This window comes from Phalacrocorax carbo, chromosome 1 (assembly GCF_963921805.1).
Source record: "Phalacrocorax carbo chromosome 1, bPhaCar2.1, whole genome shotgun sequence".
Taxonomy (NCBI): domain Eukaryota; kingdom Metazoa; phylum Chordata; class Aves; order Suliformes; family Phalacrocoracidae; genus Phalacrocorax; species Phalacrocorax carbo.
The window spans coordinates 139017410-139033848 of record NC_087513.1 but is presented as its reverse complement, the minus strand read 5'-3'; the positions used below and the strand labels follow the sequence as shown (position 1 = coordinate 139033848).

The following is a 16439-nucleotide window of genomic DNA, read 5'->3' as shown; positions in this document are numbered from 1 at the left end:
AGCTGGAAATGAGTCAACAATGTACACTCGCAGCCCAGAAAGCCAACCACATCTTGGGCTGCATCGAAAGAAGTGACCAGCAGGTCAAAGGAGGTGATTCTGCCCCTCGCTCTGGTGAGAGCCCACCTAGAGTACTGTGTTCAGCTCTGGAGTCCTCAGTACAAGAAAGACATGGACTTTTTGTAGCAGTTCCAGAGGAGGGCCAGAGAAATGATCAGAGGGATGGAACACGTGTTGTATGTGGAAACACCAAGAGAGTTGGGCTTTTTCAGCCTGGAGAAGAGAAGGCTGCAAGGAGACCTTTTTGTGGCCTTTCAGTACTTAAAGAGGTCTTTAAGAAAGGTGGGGACAAATTTTTAGTAGGGCCTGCAGTGTTAGGACAAGGAGTAATGGCTTTAAACTAAAATAGGGTAGATTCAGACTAGATATCAAGAAGAAATTTTTTAAGATGAGGGTGGTGAAACACTGGAACAGGTTGCCCAGAGAGGTGGTAGATGCCCCATCCCTGGAAATATTCCAGGCTGGGTTGGACAGGTCTCTAAGCAACCTGATCAAGTTGAAGATGTCCCTCCTCAGTGCAGGGGGGTTTGGACTGGACGACTTTTAAAGGTCCCTTCCACCCTAAACCATTCTATGATTTTCTGATTCTATGCTATCTCTGAATAAATGCTGAGAGACCTAGGGTGGTTCAGCCTGGAAAAGAGCAGAGTCCAGGGAGATCTTATTGGTGTCTTTCAGTATATGAAGGGAGCTTATAAGAAAGATGAATAGAGACTTTTTACTAGGGCCTGTATTGACAGGAAAGGGGCAATGGTTTTAAACAGGAAGAGGTTTAGACTGGAGATAATAAAGACATTTTTTACAATTAGGGTGGTGAGACACTGGACTAGGTTTCCCAGAGAAGTTGAGGATGCCAAATCATTGGCGGTTTTCAAAGTCAGGTTGGATGGAGCTTTGAGCAACCTGGTCTAGTGAAAGATGTCCCTGCCCATCACAGGGGGTTGGACTAGATTATCTTTGAATGTCCATTCCAACCCAAACTGTTCTATGATTCTATGATCTTCACATCATCACATCATACTGAAACTTTCAGAAACATTTAATGACATGTAATGTCAAAAAAGTATAAAAGAGCCATTCATTGTCATTACATTTTTTTCAGATTATCATCTTGTAAAATTCCTCGACTCCTTAGCTGTGAAGTTTGTAAATCTGAAGTCAGAATTTCTTTTGTCTGCTAAAGAAGTCTGTGGTTCAATTTCTTGCTGACAACTTGGGTTGATAAGAAACCTTTAATGATTGTATTCAAATATTTGCTATGGATGTTAAATAGTAAATAGCATTTTCTTTAAAACAGAAACAAGAGATTAAAAAAAAAAAAGATGCAATACCTTGAAAATATCAGAAGCTTTGATAACCAGTATTTGAAAACAGGCCTCTTCTATTTATAAAACTTTTCATACATAATTGAGCTACTTCAGTGGCAGTCGGGAAATGTATTTTAACAAAACATCTGTGGTAGGTCTGTTACTATCTCTGAAGATGAGACTTCTTTCCCTTTTGGTAGGTTCTTTACTTTCCCTCGATGTCAAGAGTCATCTTGGCCTGTTCAGTAGTATACATATAGAAATATAGTTATAATGCAATGGTCCAAAAGCAGAGCCTTAGCACCAGCTTCCTCTCTTTCATATTGATATGAACAGTCCCGTTGAACTAAGTAGTCAGGATAACTTTACTGTATTTCCATATCTGCAATGCAAGATTAATCTTCCTTTAACTAAATTTTTGCCTTCCTGATGTGAAAGAGGTGCACTTTCACCTAAGAGTTGAATCTGATCTTTTCTTGTCAGTTCCTGATATACCACAAGCAGAAAAATAATTATTTTTCTTTTTTTTTTTTTTTTCTGTTATTCTTTGCTAGTTCTTCCCAATGGATTGTCACAGGAGATCACACTATTTTTTTCCCTCCACTTGGCTCCTTTTCACTGTTTGGCATCTCTTACAATGATCAGTCCTATTGATAATAGCTTATTGGAACACTATTCTTCAGGCAATTCTGGAAAGACTAGGTTTTAAGAAGGAGGTACAGAAGTCTCATACAACTGAGATTAAAAGGGTGATACCAGTTTGATGTACTTTAATAATGTACCTTTTGGAATGTGCCTCTTTTTAGATGAGCCAACAGAACTTTTTTATTTAATTTAAACTTTTATATATAAACATTTCTCAGTTCCATGCAACTCATGTATTAGTTATTCTTCCCTAAGAGTTGAAGAAGGTACCTTCCTAAATTCAGAGAATAAGATTAAGTTAAGAAGATCAGGATCTTTATGTAGCAATATAGAAGTGTTTCTAGTTGGCAGATATCCAGGCCCCTCAAACTACTTTTGTTTTTTAAAAAGAGATGTTTTTCAGGGACTTGGTTGGAAAAGAAGAAAGCGGTCACTCGACTAAGCAAGATGTTAAATTCCTTGAATAACCCCTGTTCTTTTAACCATGCTGGCTTAGGATTTCTGTTTGCATAGGATGATGTAACTGCATTGAAGTCAGTGGAACTGGGCTGACTTGAAGTCAACAACCATGGATGTTGTATGAAAAGGCTGTGATTCTTTTAAAAAAAAACCAAACCATGCATCACAACCTTCCAAACAATCTGCATTTTCTGTTGATTTGTTTTTAATAAAAAGGAAAAAAAAGTGGAAACCATGTAATAGAAGAAGCATATACATAGTTTCAGAGTTTAACCATAATGTCAGAAAGATGGTAAACAAATGGTCCGCCTTTCTAGTACATGCAAGACAGTGCTAAGTATGTGGCTAGCAATAGCTGGCAAAGCAGAGGAGGTAAGCAGAGGTGGCTGCCAGCAGCTCACAGGCAGGGAGCAGCACCACACAAGTGCCAAATTCCCATTAGCAGAAAACTAGAGGAAAAATCAAAGCCAAAGGTAATGATGGTGCCTTCACGGCTGAAAGTGGGCTGAAATGCCCCATCTGTGTCATGCAGTCCTGACTGGGGCCAGTTTCCAACAATATAAAAAGATGTGGTTCAGGACAGAGCGAAACATAATGCAGGTTCTTTGTATCCACCACAGCACATCCTACAGAACAGAGTTTGAGCGTCTTAGCACAGTGTTATGGGCAAAGTGCTGCTATGATGGCTTTTTTACCAGTCTTATTTTAATAAGGCACAAAATTGACAGCTGTTCCTAAAAAAATCCATAAAACATTTCTGTAGGACATATCCTAAATATTCTTGCCAATTTAGAGCTGAGGTAGTCAAGTCCTATATCCCAAATTTCTCAGTCCATTCACATTTCAACTTTTGTGTGATTCTGCTGTAGTTTCATCAAGCAGTTGTTGCAAGAACCCCCAGGTGCTGCTCATAAAAAGTAGATGGCTGAGTTAAAGAGAGCTTTGAGGACACTTGGCAAAAAATACTAGAGAATTATATCACATTTTTCTCTCAGAATGTAAACTGATTTTCTGATGTGACATTTAATTACTACCCTTGTTCTATAGTAACTTTAGGAATACACAATAAGAGAGTAGAAAACAATTGTTTTAAATAGGAGGCACTGGTATAATAAATACACTATCAGGAAACATATGCAAATGCCCTATCCTACTGTAGTCCTATTTAATTGTTGACTCTTGATAACGGTACACTCAGTTGCTGAGTATAGCTAGCCATGCTTTTCCAGCACCTTCAAGAGCAGAAATCTATTTGCTGTTGTGCACTTACATCTGTCTGTATGTGATACTGAAACACAAGTCTGTTACGAAACTATTCGTGTGAAATGTGAAGATTTCAAACCTTTCCTGTTCAAGGATGTCTATCTATATACAACTTCCATAGATTTGATGTTATAGGTTCAGAAAGAACTAGTCCTTTAAAAAAATACATTAATAGGGAGGGACTAACCCTGTACCTACCTCTCTATCCATGGGACTAGTGCTATTCCCATAAGTAAGAAACGTGCTAGCTGGGGCCTTCCAGTGGTTATTTACCACCTGTGCTTTGGGGACTTTACCTTGGCAATAACTCCTCTCTTCCCCAAATACTATCTATTTACAGTTAGATTAGTTTGTTCTCTGTACCTATGTTACTATTTCAGCTGATCTGTGGTGTTGCTATGATAATGATCCGTCCTCGTCTAAAATTTAGCCTTCAGATTTAACCTAAAAAGCACATCTCACTTTGATCCTTGTATGCCAAGCAGAGCCTTTCCAGAAATCTCTCTTGCCTTCACACAGGAAGGTCTCATGGGTCCATTTTTGTAACTTCCCATTACAAACCAAATGGCACATAGCCATATTGTTGAAACTTTGTAAACTCAGATTAGTAACTATATTAGTAATTTCACATCACTTATTTTCTTTATTAATGAGTAAACATTAGGTAGAGAAAAGGCAAAGAAATGGGTCTGATCTCAGGACCCTCCATTATCTCATGCCCCCACCATGTCTTGGGGGCATCAAACACATCTTGGCCTAAGCAGAGACCTCAAGTGTTTCCAAATCAGTTTAAGATGAGAATGATGTATTTTTCTTTCCAGGCCTTGGACCAGAAAAAGGCAGAGGGTTTTTTTTGTTTTAGACATCTACTGAATACTACTCTGAAACTTCAACAAAAGATCTTTTCAAATAGGCTGGGAATACTTTTTCAAGAGCACTTAGATGAATTAAGGAATCAAAGTCCTATTTCATAAGCTAGTGAGCAACCTTCTGAGCTAGTCATCTATGATCAATGAGGATGACCTGAAAAATTATTTGCCTTCCCTTCTGAAAGGATCCTCTGGAGTTTAAATCAGATAGATACTATCATATTGAACATATACACACACCGGGGAGTGGGAGAGAAAGAAGGAGAATAAGTTGAAACAAACGCTGAATCATAAAGAAAGATTTGTGGCCTTCAATTTATTTGTTGTTTTTTCCAAAGTTCAGAATGTCATCTAGAGAAGACGGATTGGAGTTTACATTCATTAGTGGAAGATTCCCTTGAGGACAATTTTCACAGCCAGGCTTGCTTGCTTATTGGTATTAACAGTGTCTGTACAGAGATTCATTCACAGCTAACATGGTTTGGAATTGGTGATGGCACAGTAGGCTTCAAGTGTACTTAGGCACAAAAGCCACTGAGTTGCCCAAGAGCAATTAGAGAAGTAGGTGAACTACCAAGTGTGCATGGTGATGGTCATGTCAAGGGGGAAAAAAGGCATCTTCTGTTTTGGGGGTGAGTTAATGCACACCTACTTTCATGTAAGATTATATTTGCACAATTAAAATCAGAAAGCTCAGAAATTAAAAGAATTAAGATTTCATGAGGATTATTAAATCAGTCTTGATAAAACCCCTCTTAACTTTATGATATATGATTCATAGCAAATGTTGAAAACCTGCTCCCAAATTCAGCAAAGTTTAAAAAGTTTGGCTCTTGAAAGACATGAAATATTTGGCCTCTGATGTCAACCAGTTTCATCCCAGTTCCAATTTTATTTAATAAAACTTATAAAGATGAAACAATCACACTGACAAATACTTTGAGATTTTCAGAAAAGTGCAAAGGATTAAAATCTGGGGTTAAATGACTTGCCCGGTTTTAAATTCTTCATAATTCTTCATACTTTAATCTGGCAAAATATTGGCATTATGCATTTGGATCTAAGAGTATATACATATTCAGTTTAAAACTTACTCTGATGTTAAAAAATGTTTAAACCTTTGAAGATAAAGTTCCTTTTATCACCCCACAATTACTGAACCAATCACTATCAGCATATATTGGAATGATAAAATAGGTTTTAGCCTTTAACTTCACCTCACAATCTGATTCAAAAATTAATATCATCCTTTGGTTGTCATTACAGTTTTCCTACGTCCTACCTAAAGAAATGCCATCCAAATTTTGAAAGAAAAAATGGGACACCTGAAGTGGGGAACAAGACAGTGTCTTTTGCATAATGCATCTTAGTTGTATGTGTGAACCCGCATCTTATTCTCATATGTGTGCAGAATGAAGATGCAAACTTACTGAAAAAGTTATCACAACTGTCAAGCACAATGCAAATGTGATGGACCTTCCTAAAATTGCACGACCATCTCTCATATTTTAGCATTTTAAGTAGGTTAAAAATTAAGATTTACATTAGAAATACATAGCCTTATGTTCAACAGATGTAAGGTCTAAAAGTGAATTTTGAGCAATGCATTTATTAGCTAATTTAAATACTAATAAGTAGATAGCCACCAAATAGTTATACTTTTGACCTTTAATGATCCATTATTAGTGTTGTAGTACTGATGTAAATACGAAAACCTTTCCATCCTGCATTGTCTATATTGAAGCTCTACTTACAGGTCTTTACAACTTTCATAACTGCATCTTAACACTCTGCTTTATTATCCACATTTATTTGTATATGTGTAAAGTATCATTCCAACTTTCACGTTTACAAAATAATTTGAACTCTATAAGAATGTGGTACTCATCTCTAGGAAACACTTATCTTATGCATAATTATAAGTCAAAATTTGGTTGATTTATTCAGAGCTGCTAAGCTGCTAAGCAGTGCATGCCTAATCTGCTGTGCACTAAGCTGAGAATTTATCCTGAGGGTCTGAAAAACACAGTATACTTATAAGGCTGTATAAACAGTCACAAGCAAATTACAAGTTTACATTTACATGGCAATCCAAATCCAAACAGAAAGCAAATTCATACTGATAGCTTACCTGGCCCCACACCAAAGCTGCCTTGGTTTTTTTAAGACCGCCCTTCTCCTAGCCCTTACACTGATTTTACATGTCTCACCCTGAGTTGGCAGAATGTCCTGTTGACATTGAAGATCCCACTAAACTATCATAGTAGGAAATCAGCACATTTGAGACTCCAGCTTTGTACTCTGGAGAAGACTTCGTTGTACGGGCTGTTTCCATTGCGTAACTTTAAAAATAATGGTAGCATAGTAAGGCTAATTCAAGACTTCCCACTGAATCTATGCTCCAGTTTATTCCTGCAGGGATGATTAAATATTTTGTAATTAGTTATGCATTTATTTTCTGTTCTTGTCAAACAGTTATATTAGCTAGTATTCACTCACTTTTGAGGTTCATATGCTGATGCTTCCTCTATGTAGAATCACTTGTCTTCTTAGGTGGATGTGTTCTGCTGACTGGCTAGACAATGTGCCGTAACGTCAATCTATTGCTTCATCCCAGAATTTCCACTTTCCAGTGGTTGTGTTCTAGCTCTGAATGTTAAACAAGTTGCATGCAGAGTTTATGGACTGCTCACCATATGTGCAGCCACTTCTTGTGTTGCTGTCAATGGTTTTATTATTTTCCATCTTTACCTCAAGTGTTGTGCTCAATGACTAAGTCTGAAAGTGATAATTACTTCCCCACCACAGAGACAAACTGATTTCCATATTTATCAAGGGGAAACTGGATGGCTCTAAACGTACCATAGAAACATTTGCATATTTATAACCTGAAATACACAAAAGCTAAAATTAAGATAGGGTTATCTTGGTCTTAGTTACTAAGCTTATTTTTATACAAAGGTTTTAGTCAGTGGACTTTGTAATCAGATCAGTGCATTAAAAAGTGAAGTATCTTTTTTCATCACACAAAATCAACATAGAGATTAAAATGATTGCTAGCTTGTGAATGATGGTGTGCAGAAGTTGCAACATTAAGTTTTCATAAGGTGAAAACCTTAGCCTTTGAGCCCTGAAGAGATGATGAACTGTGGAATTACCTTAATTTAAATCCTGTAGTAGGAGGAGGGTCCCAAGAGGTTTACTGTGTAATGGCTATATAGTTGAATGGCATCAATATATTTTCTGGGGGAAGTACGGGCTTCCAGATGCTTATGCACATAGGGTTAATTTGTAGGAGTTTGTGCATGTATTCAATGCACTCCTGGCTTGCCACTCATGGAGGTGAACCCTTTCAGCTGACTACAAGTTAGTTGTATTTCTGGTTAATGAAGCTGTTCAAAAACAAACATTTGTGTCAGTAGGGAATTCTGAAACAGCAAATAAAAATAAATAAAAAATAAACCCAAAACCCAAACTGGCTCTTCTAGGCAGAGATGTGATGGCTGATCTTCCCAGATCACTCTTTGTCCAATAATTGTCTCAAGCTTATTGTAACTCTCTGGATACAACAGAGGTATGTGAAAGTCTGCTGGAGTGGGAAAAGAATGTTATATTTACAGGAATTCCCTTTATTGTGAACTGTCTTGTCTGGAGACAGATCCTTAACCCTCATTCTGAATCCTGTTTCTTCGAATCTGGCAAACTGCTTTAAAGTTTTCCTCATGAATAGAGAGTCTATTTTGTCCTAATGCCTAGATTACACAAAGGTATTCTGTAGTCTACAGCTTTTTATTCATGTTTTTGTCAAGACTCTACATTATTTAAAATTAAAACAAATTACTTTTCTGTCCTATTGACTTCAGATGACAGTAAGCTAATTTATGAATCAAATACATTTGTTCATTTGCTTGCTTTACTAAACCTTTGAACAATTTTTCTGAATCACTAACACATTTTTAAACACTTTATTGTTTTTCAATGTTTGTACCTTGTTTTTAAATGAAGTAATTTTTTATAAACCCTATATCTTAATGTAGATGAGTACAGTAGGAGTTTTACATGGTTCAAAACTCCAGAAATTATGTTCAACATTAGAAAGGCTGGTGCAGCTACCATTCGTGCTGTGTTAGAGAAGTTGAACAGTGGCATGGCACTCTCAGTTTCCTTCTGAAGAACAGAGTCAATTGCTCTTAATACTTTCACACGGCTATTGCTTCATTGAAACTGGCATTTTCACTTTAAGAATGAAACAACTCTTTATAATTTAACATAGCTTGAAGCAAGAGTAGAGAGCAGAATGTAGAGAGCGGTCCTCAGTATATATGGGAGGACGCTTTACTTAGATTTTGGAACGTCAATGTACTAATTAAAACAACTACCATTTTAATGCTCTCCTTAAACTGTTTTGTATCTTAAAAATACAAATGAAAGAAAACCGTCCAATGATCTAATCCCTTTGGCTGATACAATGTTAGCCACCTACATTGGGGTATACATTCCTAAAACGGCAATAGTAGAAGAAACTTGATTTGAAATGCTAGATGCTAAATAGCTTCAGAAATTATGCAGCTCCTTCAGTGTTAGATTGATTTTGTTGTTCAGAAATGTTGTCTCTCCAAAACTATTCTGTTCAAACCAGAAAAAATGTATATGGTAGCATCCACAGAGATCAGTGCACTTGTTAATTTTTTAGAATATGGCTGTCAAGTGAGTGTTTTCAATCAAGAATCCTTCCATTTTTATTGATAAGTTTTACACTGGGGATAGCAAGCTATTGTTGCTTGAACAGAGCTACAGTTTTCCCAGTGTTCTGGCTTATTTATCCTACAGTTTCATATGCAGTATAAACTCTTTACATCCAAAAAGTCTTTTAAAATTTGTATTGCTTTCTACAACCAGCAATGGGACTCAAAGGGGATACTAAGGCAGCTGAAGTCCCATTCTTGTAATTCAAGAGCACATGATGTAGGATACCCTCCCAACCGTATTTTGTGGATGTAGCAATATAGTTTTACCATCTTCTCTTACTCAGAAGTCATTTATCTATTCACCACACTTATTAAAGCGTGTTGCTCATATAGTTGCATGTCTAGTACTTTGGGTGGGACTCATCTTACTACCCTTGATGTCTAATATGAAGGTGTTTAGTTTTGAGCTAGTTGCCTGTTTTCTCTTTTTTAGTTAGTCAACAGGCAAAAAAGGCCTTTTTGCGGTTTGCCTTTTCCTAATCCTCTTCCAGGATTAGAAAGCTAAAATAGGTTAGATGAAACTCCTCCTTGCTCATTAACTGGCATTTCCTGGGAATGTTTATACATTGATTTTAACTTAACTCTAAAGTCTCTGTGAAATCTACAGAAATAAGAGTGGAGAAGTTAGAGTAAAAAAGAAATTAAATTGGTATAAGGAAACAGTAAAGGATGTATTTTGCCTGCTTGATAGTGTTTGCTTCCAAAAATGATATAATATTGCATGCAAAAGATATCTGTTCTTAGAGAGCCACAATACATTCTTTGCATTTTTCTTCTGTATTGGCTACCATTTAGAAATGCTAATAAGTGAATGTATTGCTTGTGTTAACAGTAGCCGCATCATTCAAATGCACTTTAATGGGTCTTATCTCCTGGTAGCACACACTTTATTGCTTATTTATAGTTTTTATTCTAGAGGATGTCAGTGTTCAAGATGAAAATAAAAATGGAAGTTTTGCTTCATTTCTGCAAGTGCATTGTGACTGCCATTCTCTGACAATAGTGTTAATTGAATTACTATTAATAGTCCATCTGTAATGAAAAATGTTGTTGCTAAAATAAACTGTCATTTTAGCATTTGTTACTTAACCCTAATGTAGCCAATCCTCTTTGTGTTTAATAATCTAAATGAAAGAAAATGAAGTTTTACCACTGAGTTCAACAAGCTTTAGATGAGACTTTCTATGCATTTTACTGGGGTGTTTTTTTCTGAAATGGTTAACACTTGAATGTCAGATAATTTTATTTTTTTCAGGCCAATTCAAGCTACTCAACCTTGTTTCAAAAAAAAAAGTCATCATAATGATGACTGATTTATTTAATTTATTGTGATAGCTAGACATTTTTCATTGCTTCTCATTTTTTTCCCAGATTAATTAGGAAATCAAAATGGCCATTATTGAATGACAGCAGATGTCTCTGATCACCAGAGATCATTTAATGTACTCTACTGAGTGAGATTCTTGTTTTATTTTCATTTTATATACAGGATGAATTTGAAAATCCAATTTCATCATGCAAAACTTTGTAGATAAAAAACTGCATTTGTGCAATCCTATTTTTTATTATTATCATAAAATCTTAAAATCATACATAGGTACAGGGTGGAAGGGCACTCTGGAGATCAAGTGGCTGAATACCCACACTAAATGTCCTAATCTATCAAGATACTCCACTTTTTTATCATCATTGCCACTTTTCCAAGGGATATTATAATTTATTAGCAAGTACATTCTCCAAACAATCTCAGAAGCTAATGGGAAATTGCCTCTTTCTTTCCTGGCACTAAGTCGACCTGCTGCAGCAAGTGAATGGCTTGTAAGATGGATCTGCGTGCTTTTCCCTCAACCCACCAACTTTAAAATGTCAGCCTTTGAAACAGATTTTCCTCAGATCTGTTGGGAAATTTCAACTCCCACAAGGTTTCAAAATTTACATAAACAAATTCTCCTACTGTTACATTTCTTCTCTGCTCCTAGTTGATAAACAAGACCAACAGGTAATCACTTACTTAACTGCTGATGTTCCTTTATTCATGACCCAATCATTTGAGCTGATGAGAAATGAACACAGTCAACCTTTTTAACAAGGCAATTCTGGAATGCTATAACATTAAAAGACAAGTAGAAATGGTAGCAATAAGGTAAGATAACTACTCCTTATCCAGAAAAAAGAGCATAGCAACAGAAATGATGATCTGAAAATAGTTAAAGAAGACTCTGTATTTCAAAGTTTTTATCTCATCCTCGGACATAATAATTGGGCATCAGCTGATGAATTAATTCTTGGTGGGCAGGTGAGCAAATCAAAATTGCCATTCAGATTGGACCATTGTTGGATGTTAAATGAAAAGAATAAAGATAAAAAGGTTGTGAAGGCAGAATTATCTTTATATGCTCTGGGATCCCTAAAGTACAAGGTTAAAGCTCATTTGCAGGCTGATGTGAACAAGTATATTCTTACACTTTGGTTGGTTTCCAGGACCAATAATTTTAGATTCCTATTCAGTATAAAATTCACTGGAGCAAGTTACAAAGAGCGACTTCACTCTCATTCATACAGAAACCCTCTTTAAAGAACTCAGTCTAAATAGGTTTAAATGTAATTTATGTGCACTGCAAGGCTCTCACAGTGCCAAGGTAGTGTGAGGAGCCCTTTGTGAAAATGAAATGTGAGCCCACAGTGCCTTGGAGTTTTAGGGCATATCCATGTGGATTATTCTTTCAAATGCTTGCACGTGTGTGTGTTTATTACCTTGCACGTTTTGAGTTTAGTCAATGTCTAGTCTTATATAATGAGAAACTAGGGACTAATTAGTAGGTTTGATAATGAAACCGTGTGGTGTCCAGAAGCACTCCATATATTAACTTCCTTTTTTATCTTAGAATGTCTTATTCTAACACTCACACTGAGTTTTTTTGCCATGCTGCCTCTATAGGTTGCTAGGCAGCAAAGCTTTACCCCCAAACCCTTAGCTCTATTCTGCATGCTGAGACTCTTTCAGATATCCTCAGCAGTTTGAATCTTCTTGCTGAGGGGTTTCCTTGATTGAAAGCAACTGCTTCCAAAGGTCACTGGCTCTCTGTGCATCAGCCCTTTTCTCTGATATGCACAAATCTCATTTTATACTTTAAGAAACCCTGCAGCAATTGAACCATGGTCTTGATCGCAGCAAGCCTTGTGCAATTGTCCGCTACTGTATGCTACATAGTGCCAATTGTTATGTATAATAAATAATGTTTATATGGAAAGCAATCTTAAAAAGGCATAAGGGCAAAAATATTTGTACATGCCAAAGTTAATGAAAAAAGCCACTTGAAGACATTAAAGTTGTTCTTTTTCTTCTGTTTGTTTGGTTTGGGTTTTTTTTTTTTTTTCTATTTTAGGGCAGATTGTGGATGTGCTGGAGAAGTATAATCTGAGTAATAAAACTCTTGTATACTTTACATCTGACCAAGGGGCTCATATTGAAGAAATATCCAGTTCTGGAGAAGTCCATGGAGGATACAATGGCATATATAAAGGTGAACATTCTCTGATGATTCTTAAAAACTGTGTCAGAAACTATCATCTCTTTGGTTTTTCTCCAAAACTGTAATTTACTCTGTGGCCAAGAAGGTCAAAACTCAATTGCTTAATAGTTAACATCTCACAACTGTCAATCTAAATTCAACCATAGGCAGTAAATATAAGGGGTTTACTTGTCAAATACAGCAGCTTAACCAGAGTACATACTCAGCCAAAGCTCTGTGGAGTTTTCACACTAGCAAATATACCCTTGAACTGGGCAGAGATACAGCTTTGGAAGGATGTCAGTTCATAGTACTTTACTGTAGTGGCTGGACAGCAGAATAGGAGGGGAAAAAAGGTGGTTGGTAAGCCATCAGGAATTGTAAGTAGGAGCTAAATACCATGGAGTGAGTGAGATCATAGGAAGATAGGATATAGAAAAGGTGGGAGAACCAGTAACAGAGTCCAGTGTATTCGTTACAGAAAAAATAGAAAAGGATAGTTAGATTAAAAAAGAAAAATGAGGAGTTGAATTGAGTTTGGGATGGGCAAGTTCAACAACAGCGAGAAGAAGACAAGGTTTCAACCACAAAAGACTGAGTTGGAGAAGAGAGTTTTGAAAATAATGCATAACACACGTACTGAACTGAAGACTGATTTGGAAATGGAGAGGCTTTAGTTAAAAGGACATAGTTTAGATGTATTCTTTCAGTGAAGGTCTTGAGGAGATTAATACTCCAAAATCCATTTATTCTGTGGAGGCTTAAATTGTGTTTAAAGTCTACCTTACTGTAATACACTTTCTCCCAGTAATAGCACACACCAATACTGAAAGGTACTGTTTTTGTTGCAGTAGGGTGACCTTGAAGAAAGAAAAATTCCAGCTTAGCAAACAGCTGCTTTTACTTTGTTCATTCCCATGTCCCTGGCATGGTGATCCCTTCACTCAGCAGGAACAAAAACACACCACTGGATACATCTGAGAACGTGGTTCCAACATGGGGATGAACATAATTATTGTTAGCTATGTATTTTTGAGAAAGGCAGAAGAACAGGTAATAGGATAATAGGATGAGAGAATGAAGAATGTGGAGATGGAGGAATTCTACTTGATAGCATGGCTATAACAGTCACGGATTGGTCATAATCAAAGATTATGATTATTCAGTCACAGATTGCTCATAGACAAGATTGTGAAATAGGAAATAAAGGATTGCCTTTCACAAACTGCAGAAAACTGTTTTCCAGTGTGCAAGTGGTGGACACACAGCGTCAGGAAAAGGAAAGTCAAAATGTTGTTAGTAATCTTCAATGGTATTGAAATAGGGTAAGAATGCTTGGGTTTATTATTTATAATGAAATGCAGTGAATATTCTTGTCCTTTTACCAGAGATAAAGTTCTTTTCATTCTTTCACTAGGAAGTGGCTGTATAATTTGTTTTCCTTTCATATTTCAGGAGACAAGATCAAGGAAATCCAGCAGGTTTTGGAAAGTCATTTACCAAACTTAAAACTTCTAGTTGTAGAGAGAAAGAAGTAAATTGCCTTTAGGTACCATTTTTTAAAAAAGAAGTGCTGCAGAACTACAAAATCACATAGTGGTTGAGTCTCGCAGGCACCTCCCAAGGTCTGTAGTCCTTGCCCCTGCAGAGCAGGGTCAACTAGATCAGGTTGCTCAGGGCTGTGTCCTGTCAAGTTATTAAAATCTCCAATGATGTAGACTCCACAGTCTCTCTGGGAAACTTGCTTCAGTGTTTGATCACACTCACTGTAAAAAAAAAAAGCTTTTCCTGTTGTTTAAATGGAATTTTCTGTGTTTCAGTTTGTGCCCATTGCCTCTTGTCCTGTTACTGGGCACCACTGAAAAGAGTGGTATCTACTGAGGTAAATCCATGTATCCGTACAGATGGGTAACATCCCACTGAACCTTCTCTTCTCCAGGCTAAACAGTCCCAGCTCTCTCAGCCTCTCCTCATAGGTCGAATGCTCCAAACCCTTAATAATTTTCATGGCTGTCCTTTGAACTCACTCCAGTATGTCCATGTCTGTCTGTACTGGGGAGCTCTGCACTTGGACCCTGCATGCCAGCTGCGTCTCACCAAGTGCTGAGCAGAGGATAAGGATCACTTCCCTCAACTTGCTCAAAACATTCTTTCTAATGCAGCCCAGGATGTTGGTCTTCCTTGCCACGGGGGCAGATTGTTGGCTCACGTTCATCTAGTTGTCCACCAGGACCCCCAGGCCCTTCTCTGCAGAGCTGCTGTCCAGCCAGTGAGCCCCCAGACTTTGCTGGTGCTAGAAGTTATTCCTCTGCAAATGCAGGACTTGGTATTTCCCTTTGCTGAACTTCATGAAGTTCTTTTTGGCCCATTTCTCCAGCCTGTCAAGGTCCATCTGGATGGTAGCACAACCGTCAGTGGATCAGCCACTACTACTGGTTTTGTGTCATCTGCAAAACCGCAAAAAGGAAGAACGACAGACGTATACAGTAAGCAATAACAATACAGTGAGGTTTTCAAGTGAGAATACTCCCCAGTTTTTAGTCAGTAGGTATCTGTCTGAGAAATGACCCTTATATTTTAAAGATTGCTTAAAGAAATGCCACACAAGCAAAACAAGCAATGCCAAAGTCATGAGGTCACCAGCTATCACATGGGTGCCCTTGGGCTAACGCCAGAGTGAAATGTGTCTTGAACATTAGCACATAGGCCTTACATAGTGATTTAAGTAATTAAGGAACCATATGGTTACATATCTGTAGCTGTAGGCATAGCCTGAGGTGTTTTAGAAGCTCTAAAAAATATTTGCTTTCTAGAATGCCAGACGTAAGATACAAGATAAATGATGAGGCGAAAAAAAAAAGACAAATACACTGGGGAATATGCCTTCCTGAGGAACACTGATTGAATGGAGTCTTTTCTATTAAGCCTTGCAAAATTTTGTATTCACTCACTTAAAGAATGGAGAACAATTTGAAATCGATCTTACATGAATTAATAAAAAATCTGATTGATGGGGTTACTTGGGGAGTGATGTGGCTTCTTATTTTTAAGATAAGTTGTGTGGTTTACAGTTACCATCTATGCTATGCTGGCAAATGTTATAATATACTGTGGGAGAGAAAATAATCACTATATAAGAAAGAAAGTAATAATTGTGTGAGAGACATCCTTAATAAAATAAAAAGAGCTTAAAAGACCCAGGCAATCAGTTGAATATACTTTTACCATTTTAAAATACAATTAATTCTGCTTTATCTTCCACCCTCTTCATCTCCATATCAGTTCTCAGCTTAACAGATATATTATGCATTATTTTCAAAAGGGCTGAAGTGGAGGTGATCAATTATTTGCATAATTAGTAATTTTCATATCTAAGAATTAATTCATATTAACAGCCATGTTCAATGAAAAGTGTTAAAGGTCTGTACATCCCTGGCAGATTTAATGAAAACCAGGCCTGTGAAGCCCTAAGTCTCAGGCACTGAGGTATCAATGTGCCTAAAAAAATAAAAGAACAATCTTTATCATGTGTGCATGCACTAGGAGTTTGCTTCATCTGATGAGTAGTTTATAAAA

At 37.0% G+C, this 16439-nt stretch overlaps 1 protein-coding gene across 6 annotated transcripts in view; it reads left to right on the top strand.

Annotated features, from left to right (window-relative positions):
* STS (steroid sulfatase) overlaps nt 1-16439 on the top strand; it is a 116582-nt gene that overhangs the window by 57050 nt on the left and 43093 nt on the right. For all 6 annotated transcript variants that reach the window (XM_064437357.1, XM_064437352.1, XM_064437330.1 and 3 more), the window contains one exon: nt 12738-12875. In XM_064437357.1, the coding sequence (XP_064293427.1) occupies nt 12738-12875 (138 nt within the window). The remainder of the gene's footprint in view (nt 1-12737; nt 12876-16439) is intronic.